The 9,709-nt window shown below is 40.9% G+C and overlaps 1 protein-coding gene and 1 long non-coding RNA gene across 4 annotated transcripts in view; one reads left to right on the top strand and one right to left on the bottom strand.

The window, feature by feature from the left end:
• Positions 1-13: 13 nt before the first annotated feature.
• Positions 14-3,586, bottom strand: LOC114236092 (uncharacterized). The gene is made up of 3 exons (XR_003622118.2): positions 3,417-3,586; positions 2,824-2,954; positions 14-1,614 (listed from the first exon to the last, which is right to left on the bottom strand). It is a non-coding gene; the product is annotated as an uncharacterized LOC114236092 (long non-coding RNA).
• NPM2 (nucleophosmin/nucleoplasmin 2) overlaps positions 3,156-9,709 on the top strand; it is a 16,139-nt gene continuing 9,585 nt past the window's right edge. The window contains exons 1-4 of one of the 3 annotated variants that reach the window (XM_057547846.1): positions 3,156-3,174; positions 3,535-3,615; positions 3,772-3,857; positions 4,024-4,149. In XM_057547846.1, coding sequence (XP_057403829.1) covers positions 3,558-3,615; positions 3,772-3,857; positions 4,024-4,149 — 270 coding nt within the window. In that variant the 5' untranslated portion in view covers positions 3,156-3,174; positions 3,535-3,557. The other 2 variants (XM_057547845.1, XM_007167916.3) reach the window with 2 other exon arrangements.

The raw sequence follows: 9,709 nt of genomic DNA, 5'->3' as shown, positions 1-9,709 counted from the left end.
TGTCATGATTTGGGGTACAAAAAAGCTACTGGAACTAATAAATGAATTTAGCAAAATCAGAATACAAGGTCAGTATATGAAAACCAACTGTATTTCTATATACTAAAAGTAAACTATTAGGACATGAAATTTTGAAGTATATACTATTTGCTATAGCATCTGAAAACATGAAATACATAGGAATAAATTTAACAAGAGATGTGCTGGATCTGAACACTAAAATCTGTAAAACATTGCTAAGAAAATTAAAGATCTAAACAAATGAAGAGATTACAACGTGTTCATGCATTGGATGTCTCAAAATCGGGATGACAATTCTCCCCAAATTGAACTATGCATGCAACAGGATCCCAATAAAAATCCCAGAGGCTTTTTCTTTTTTTTTTTTTTTAGAAACTGGCAACAAGCTGATTCTAAAATTTATACGAAAATGCAAAGAATCTGGAAGAGCCAAAACAGTTTTGAAATAGAAGAACAGAGTTGGAGGACTCAACTACCTGATTTCAAGATTTACTATAATGGTACAGTAGTCAAGAGAGTGTGGTATCAGCACTAGGGTAGACAGACCAATGTAACAGAATAAAATCCAGAAATAGACCAACATATATGGTTAATTGATTTTTGAAATGCCAAGGTAGTTCAATAGAGAAAGAATAGTCTTTTCCAAAAATGGTGCTAGAGGAATTAGATAACCACTTAGGAGGAAAAAAAGGAAACTCGACCCTTACCAAACACTATGCACGAAAATTAACTTCAAATGGATCACAGTTGTAAAAGTAAAAGCTAAAACTACAAGGCTTCTAGAAGGAAACAGGAAAAATTTTTAATGGGTTAAGCAAAGATTTCTTAAAATACCAAAAGCATAAGGCATAAAAGAAATATTTGACTTCATCAAATTTTTAAATTTCTGCTCTCCAAATGATACCATTTTTTTAAATGAAAAGACAAGCCATAGACGGGAGTGAAAAATCTTTGGAATACGTATACTTGACACAGAACATGCATCCAAATATGTATAAAGAACCACAATTCAATAAGAATAACTCAATTTTAAAATGAACAAAATATTTGAACAGGTATTTTTGCAAAAGAAGATACACAAATGACCAATAAACATTTGAAAAAATACTCAACATCATTTGTCATCAAAAAAAGATAAATAAAAACCACATGTCACTATGTACATCCACTAGAATGGCTAAAATTAAGAAGACTGACAATGCCAAGTGCTGACAAAGATGTAGAGCAACTGGAATTTTCATACATTTCTGGTAGAAATACAAACTGGTACAGGAATTTTTAAAGTAGTTTTACAGTTTCACATAAAGTTTAATGCACACCAAATGATCCAGCAATTCCACTCCTAGGTATTTATCCCAGAAAAACTAAAACATATATCCATGCAAAGACTTGCTCTCAAATGTTCATAGCATTTTTATTCATAATAGTCCACAACTGGAAACTACCCAAATATCCATCAACAGGTGTTATCAGTCAGGGAGGTAGCACAAGGAATTGGCTAATGCAATCATGAGAGGTGGCTAGGCAAGTCTGAGATCTGTAGGACAGGTTGTCAGGAAGAGCAGGCTGGAAGCTCTCTGGCAGGAGCTGAAGCTGCAGATGACACAAAACATCTTCAGGGAAACCTTCAGTTCTGCTCTTAAGGCCTTTCAACTGATTGGGTCAGACCCACCTATGGTACTGAAGGTAATCTTTACATAAAGGCAACTGATTGTAGATGTTAATCACATCTACAAAATACCTTCAACAGCAACTGCCAAATAGAAGGTGTCAGCCACACCCTCAGTTTGATTGAATAACTGGGTACAATAGCCTAGCCAAGCTGACACATAAAACTGACTAGCAGTTATCTGGATATACAAGTTGTGGAGTACTACTCAACAATAAACAGAAACTACTGATACAACAACAATATGGATAAATAAATCTCAAACACATTCTGCTCAGCAAAAGAGGGCAGACCAAAAGACCCTGTATGATTCTACTTATATGAACTTCTAGAACAGTCTGTACTAATCTACAGTGTCAGAAAACAGGTGTCTGATGCCAAGTAGACAGTAAGGGAAGGATACTGACTGCAAAGGGAAACGAGAAAATTTGGGGGAGTAACAGAAATTGTAACTTGGCTGTGGTGATGGCCACATGGTGTATACGTCTGTCAAAATTCAAATTATACACTTTAAACTGGTACATTTTTGCATACGAATTATTGCTCAATAAAGTTGGTATTTTAAAAAGGAAAAAAAAAAACTGATTCCTGCACAGCAGAAGCTCCAATCAGGGTTGCAGAAAGATAAATCCAGTTCCTCCAGCACCATTTTTGGAAAAGACTATCCTTTCCCTTGACACCTTTGTTGAAAATCAGTGAACCTTATATGCAGGTGAGAAGTTTCCAGGATGGGAATGATGGATACGAATGCAATGAGAGAGATTCCTGGTTATTTCTGTCTCCCAAACAGAGGTGATACTTGAGGGCGGTGGTCAGCTGAAAACCTTCCTCCTCTTCACTACCCCCCACCCAAACAAACATTTAAGGGCATCACTGTGCTGTGTGAACTGCTGTTTGTGAAATGACTGGCCCTCGTAAGGTCACTCGCAGTGACCTGTGGTGTATTCCACCCCTTCCTAGCATTGGGAGAAGTCATCCTTCTGGAAACAGGGCTCTTCCTCTCCGAGGACCACAGCCCTGAGGGTCAGGCCCTCTGGGCCTGGGAAAAGGCCCGCACTTAGAGGGTAGGGAAAGGACACGAAGAAAGAAGAAAGGCAATGAGCACGAAAGGCCAACAAGGCTGCTCTTCCTACCTGGTAGCAAAGCTTCTCCACGCTGGGTGCTGGGCGGGCTCCGGCAGCAGGCCTCAGTCAGTCCCTATTAGTCAGGACCGTGGTTCTCACGGTGCGGTCCTGGACCAGCAGCGTCCACCTCACCTGGGCACCTGTTAGAAGTGCTAATTCTCTGGGTCCCACCCAGACCTCCCCCGTGGGAAACGATGGAGGTGGGTGAGGCCTAGCGCTTTGTGTTTTAACAAGCTCTCCAGGTGCTTCTGAGGAGCGAAGAGGAGGAAAGAGTGGAAGAACGCAATGGGGCTGATGAGACACCTCCCGTTGCCCCTTCCCAGGCTTCATAACCGCCCGCTGTGGGCGGCCGGCCCTCAGGTGAGGCCGGGATGAGGCCGGAGGGAGGGAGCCCAAGAGGGAAGCGGTCCGAGGAGGAGCCTATGGCGTGAGCCTCGCCCGCGGAGTAGGGACGGTGAGGTGGAGGAGGGGTCGCGAGAGGGCTGGGCCCCGGGGCCGAGTGGACGTGAGACCGGGCACCGAGCCGCCTTCCCCGCGGCTGTCCGGCGCTGCACCCCCGGGGTGCTGGGAGGGCCGGCGGGGCAGCCGGGCCCCTCGCTCACCTCTCCCGCTCTGGGCGATCTAAGCACCGTCCTTTGGCGGAGCGCTCCGCCTGGGTGTCCCCAGCTCGGGTGTGGGCTGCCTTGTCGGCCGGGGGTTGTAACGCGCCCTTCCTCGCAGCTGCTCGGCCCCCGCCCCGCATCATGAATCTCAGCCGCACTAGCAGCACCTCCGAAAAGGCGACACTGGCCTTGCTCTGGGGTGAGTGAGGCTCCAGGCTGTTCTCGGAGCACCCGGGGGGCTGGGGGTGCGTCACCGGGGGGGGAGGTTTAGGGCTGGAGGGAGAGAGGCGCGCCTCCCTGGAGCCTGCCCGCCGCACGCCACGCCACGCCTTCCGCCCTCCGTCTCCCTTCGCAGGCTGTGAGCTGAGCCAGGAGAAGCCGACTTGGACCTTCAGACCCCAGAAGGTGGGGAAGCAGGACTGCACGCTGTTGCTTAGTACGGTGGGTACCCCCCAGCCCCAAGGAGGGGAGGAAGGACGGAGCAGGGAGGGACTTGGACAGCCACAGAGGAGCAGGTGGGATTGGCCGGTGCCCGCAGCTGGAACAAGGCTTGCCTCCTCCGCCCTCTGGGTGAGGAGGAGCCCTGCTCGTTTTCCACCCCTCTCAGATTTGCCTGGGGGAGAAAGCCAAAGAGGAGATGAACCTCGTGGAGATCCTGCCCCCAGCAAGCCAGGACGACAGAAAGAGGAAGCCCATCACCCTGGCCTCTCTTCGGGCCTCCGTCCTCCCCATGGTGAGCCTTTCCCTGCGGGCTTAGGACACCCTGGCTCCAGCCCTAGGAGGCCCTGCTCAGGCCTCACCCGCTGCATGGGGACGGACCCAAAGGTGGGGTACAGGCTCCCGCAGAAGTACAGCCAGTGCTAGAGAGGCATATCGCCCAGGACTAAAAGCTTGGACCCAGGAGGCAGGGAGCCCCGTTTCCATCCTAGTCCACAATTTTTTGGGGGGGGGGGGCGGGGGGGGCCGGCTGAGTCCTAACCACTGGACCACCAGGGAACTCCCTCCTAGTCCACTGTTTACTAGCCGTGTGACTTTGGGCAAGGTAAATAACCTCTCTCCAAATCACATTTTTCAACTGTTTACTGCTGGTGACCAGACAGTGTTGATGATTTACATACTGCTTGTGTATCCAGATTGTGTATCCATAAAGTCTCACTCTAATAATTTATTTTGAGTTTTCTATGCAGATCTTCTTTGTGAGTAATGGCAGTCTTTGTGTTGTTGGTTTTTTTTTTCTTTTAAATCCAGGTACACTGGCTAGGACCTCCAGTATAATACTGGATAAAATGATAATGGTAGATGTCCTCGTTTCATTCCTGATTGATTTATTTATTTATTTATTTTTGGCTGCGTTGGGTCTTCGTTGCTGTGCGCAGGCTTTCTCTAGTTGCGGCGAGCGGGGGCTACTCTTTGTTGCAGTGTGCGGGCTTCTCATTGCGGTGGCTTCTCTCATTGTGGAGCACGGGCTCTAGGCATGTGGGCTTCAGTAGTTGTGGCTCGCGGGCTCTAGAACGCAGGCTCAGTAGTTGTGGCTCATGGGCTTAGTTGCTCCGCGGCATGTGGGATCTTCCCAGACCAGGGCTTGAACCCATGTCCCCTGCATTGGCAGGTGGATTCTTAACAACTGCGCCACCAGGGAAATCCTGAACATAAGTTTTTATTTCTCTTGAGCGTATACCTGGAAGTGCAATTGCTGGGTCATATGGTAGCTTCATATATATAACATTTTGAGGAGCTGCCACATTGTTTTCCAAAGCGGTCACACCATTTTACAATCTCACCAGCAATGTTTGGGTATTCCAATTTCTCCACATCCTCACCAACACTTGTTTTTGTCTTTGGTTTTGATTAGTCATCTTAGTGGGTATGAAGTGGTAGCTCACTGTGGTTTTGATTTGCGTTTCCCTAATGACTAATGATGTTGAGCATCTCTTCATGTGCTTATTGGCTATTTATATATCTGTTTTGGAGAATCTTCTTTCTTTCTTTTTGTTTTTTCTTTTTTGGCTGCATGGTTTGCAGGATCTTAGTTCTCTGACCAGGGATTGAACCCGCACCCTTGGCAGTGAAAGCATGGAGTCCTAACCACGGGACTGCCAGGGAATTCCTGGAGAATTTTCTATTCAAATCTTTATTCATTTTGTAAAACTGTGTTTGAGTTTAATGTGTTTTAATATTTGTCTTTTTACTATTGACTTGTATGAGTTCTTTATTTTACATACAAGCCTCTTATCAGCTTATTTGCAAATAGATACCCCCCTTTCGCTGGGTTGTCTTTTTACTTTCTTGATGATATCATTTGCAGCATAAAGTTTTCTGTTTTGATGTAGTCCAGTTTATATGTGTTTTCTTTTGTTGCTTGTGCTTCTGGTGTTGAATCTTAGAAACAATTGCCTAACACAAGGTCATGCAGATTTACTCCTGTGTTTTCTTCTACGAGTTTTAAAGTTTTAGTTCTTATATATAAGTCTATGAGCCATTTTCAGTTAATTTTTGTATATGGGATAAGGTACAGAAATGCTATTTTAAATTTTTATTTTATCATTATTCAGTACTAGTATATAGTTATATAATTGGTTTTTGTATTATCTAACCTTGCTAAATTTGCATATTAGTCCTAGCAGCTTTCCGTTGATTCCACAGAATTCGCTATGTATTTATTCATGTCATCTGTGAATAAAGTCAGTTTAACATCTTAATTTTCTATCTGTATGTCCTGCGTTTCTTTTTCTTGTCTTACTTCACTGACTAGGACATCAAGTACAATGTTGAGTAAAAGTTGTAAGAGCAGGACTATCCTTGCCTTTTACCAGAGGGAAAGCATTTAGTCTTTTACCATTGAGACAGATGAAGGAGTTTTGTAGATGTCCTATATTAAGTTTGAGGATGTTCCCTTCTATTCCTAGTTTGCTGAGATATTTTATCATGAGTGGGTGTTGAATTTTGTCAAAGAATTCTTTTCTGCATATAGTGAGGTGATTTTTTTCTCCGTTATTTTGTTATGTGGCAAATTACGTTCATTGATTTTTTTCAAATTTTAAACCCGCTGTGCATTCTTGGGATAAGCCCCATTCGATCATAATGCATTATCTCTTTATATAATGCTGGATTCCATTTGCTACTATTTTATTAAGGATATTTTTGTCTATGTTATGAGCAATATTGGTCTATGGTTTTCTTGTCATGTTTTTGTCTGATTTTAGCATAAGGTAATGCTGGGCCTCATAAAATGAAAAGGAAGATGTTCTCTTCTATTTTCTGGAAGAATTCATGTAAATTTGTTTTGTTTTTTTGTTAAATGTTTTGGTAGAATTCACCTGTGAAGCAATCTGGTTAACTACAAGTTAAATTTATTTAATGGATATAAGACTATTTGGTTTATTTTGTTTAGAGAGCTTTTGTTTGTGTTTTTTAAGGAATTTTTCTGCTTCATCTAAATTGTCAACTTTTCTGGCATAAAGTTGTTCATATTATTTCCTAATCCTCTTCTGTATTATCTGTATTAAAGTTTGCTCTTTTGTTCCTGATGTTGGTAATTTGTGTCTTCTCTCCTTTTTACCTGGTCCAGTCTGGCTAGAGGTTTAACGGTTGTATCAGTCTTTCTCAAGAACCAGGTTTTGGTTTCATCAGTCTTTCTCTATTGTTTTTCCACTTTTGTATTTAATTGAGCTGTTCTTTATTCCTCTCTTCTGTTTAGTTTGGTTTTAATCTGATCTTTTTCTAGTTTCTTAAGGCATAATCTTACATTATTGATTTTTCAGACCTTTTTCAGATAGAAGCATTTCATGCTGTGATTTCCTTCTAAGCATCTTTCTAGCTTCATCCCACAAATTTTGATAAGTACTATATTCATTTTCATTCAGTTCAAATTATTTTCTGGTTTTATTCTTCAGTCCCTGGGGTACTTAGAAGTATGTTTGCTTTTTAATTTCCAAATAGAGATTTTCTAATTCTTTCTTTAATTGATTTCTATTTTAATTTCATTACGGTCTGAAAATATGCTTTATATGATTTCAGTCTAAACAGTGTTGTGACTTGTTTTATGGCCCATAATATGTTCTATCTTGGTGACTATTTCATTCACACTTGAAGAATGTGTGTTCTCCCATGGTTGGGTGTATTGCTCTATAAATGTCAATTGTATCAAGTTGGTTGACGGTTTTGTTCGAGTCTTCTATATCCTTACTCGTTTTCTGTCCACTTGATCTATTAGTTACTGAAAGAGGAATGCTGAAGACCTCAACAATAATTGTGTCTTTGTCTATTTCTCTTTTTAATTATCAGTTTTTGCCCCATGTATTTTAAAACTCTTTTATGAGGTGCATCCTAATAAATCCTGTGTTTCTAGGATTGTTATATCCTTTTGGTCAATTGATCCCTTTATCATTATGAAATGCTCCTCTTTATCCCTGATAAATATTCTGAAGTCTACTTGGAATATAGTCAGTCTAGCTCTCTCTTTTATTTATTTATTTATTTATTTATTTATTTATTTATTTATTTATTTTTGGCTGTGTTGGGTCTTCGGTGCTGTGCTCAGGCTTTCTCTAGTTGCGGTGAGCAGGGGCTACTCTTCATTGCAGTGCACAGGCTTCTCATTGTGGTGGCTTCTCTCATTGTGGAGCATGGGCTCTAGGCACACGGGCTTCAGTAGTTGTGGCTCACGGGCTCTAGAGCACAAGCTCAGGAGTTCTGGCACACAGGCTTAGTTGCTCTGCGGCATGTGGGATCTTCCCCGACCAGGAATCGAACCCATGTCCCCTGCATTGGCAGGCGGATTCTAAACCACTGCACCATCAGGAAAGCCCCAATCTAGCTCTCTTTTGATTAGTGTTTGTGTTGTATATTTTTCCTATTCTTTTATTTTGTTATTTTACTTTAATCTCTGTATCTTTATGTATAAATTGGGTGTCTTTTAGATAACACCTAATTGAGTTTTATTTTTTTATCCACTTGCTATCTCTGCCTTTTAATTAGAGCATTTAGACAGTTAATATTTAACCAAATTATCAACAAGGTTGAGTTTAAATCTATCATCTTGCTATTTGTTTTCACATTTGTCCCATCTGTGCTCCTTTCTTCCTCTTTTCTGGCTTTTTGGATTAACTAAGTGGTTTTTTGGTTACATTTTCATCCTCAATATTGGCTTCTTAGGTGTACCTCATCTTTTTGGTTTTTTTCTTAATCATTGCTCTAGAGTTTACAGTATGCATTTTTAACTTACAACAGTCTATAGTGAAATAATATTATACCATTTCATGTACAATATAAGAATCTTAACTACAGCACACTTCATTTACCACTTCCCATCCTTTGTGCTATTGTAATAACTTTTGTTTCTACATATGCTATAAATCCTACTCTACATTGTTGTTATTTTTTCTTTAAACGGTCTGTATTTTAAAGAGATTAGAACTTAGAATAAACCATTTTTATATTTACCTTTTCTGGTACTTTTCACTCCTTTGTGTAGATTCAAGTTTCCATTTGGTGTCATATTCCTTCTGTGCGAAGGATTTAAACATTTTTTGTAATGCAGATCTGCTTATGATGAATTCTTTAAGCTTTTGTATGCCTGGAGAGTCCTTATTTAATTTCAGTTTTGAAAGGTATTTTCACTGGGTAAAGAACTCTAGATTGACTTTTTTTCCTTCCAACACTGAAAAAAATTTCTCCATTGTCTTCTAGCTTGCATTATTTGGAGAAATCTTCTCACATCCTTGTCTTCATTCCCCTGTATGTGATGTCTTTTTTCCTCTGGCTGCTCTTAAGATTTTCTCCTTATAACTAGTTTTGAGCAATTTGATTATAAAATGCACTGGGGTTCACTGCACTTCTTAGATCTGTGGATTTACCATTTTTGTTAAATTTGGAAAGTTTTGGCCATTATTTCTTCAGTCATTTGTTTCTGTTCCCCCTTCTCTCTCATCTCCATTGAGGAATCCAATTACATGTATACTTGGCTTCGTAAAGTTGTCCCACAGTTCATTATACTCTTTTCGTTTTGTTAAAGTATTTTTCCTCTGTGTATTCATTTTGGATAGTCTTTATTTATTCAGTTTCATTATTCTTTTCTTCTGAAGTATCTAATTTGCTGTTAATCTCATCAGTATGTTTTCATCTCAGGTATTGTCATTTTCATCTCTACAAATTTCAAGTCTTCCGTGTCTCATTTTCGATCTTTCTTGAACATAAGGACTATAGTTTTAATGTTCTTTTCTACTAATTCTCATTTATGTCATTTCTGTTTCAGTTTTTATTGAATTTTTCCCCTCTTCATTATGAGTTGTAGC

Source organism: Balaenoptera acutorostrata, chromosome 6 (genome assembly GCF_949987535.1).
Source record: "Balaenoptera acutorostrata chromosome 6, mBalAcu1.1, whole genome shotgun sequence".
In the NCBI taxonomy this organism is placed as follows: domain Eukaryota; kingdom Metazoa; phylum Chordata; class Mammalia; order Artiodactyla; family Balaenopteridae; genus Balaenoptera; species Balaenoptera acutorostrata.
The sequence above is the reverse complement of the archived record's forward strand: the minus strand, read 5'-3'. Positions and strand labels throughout refer to the sequence as shown.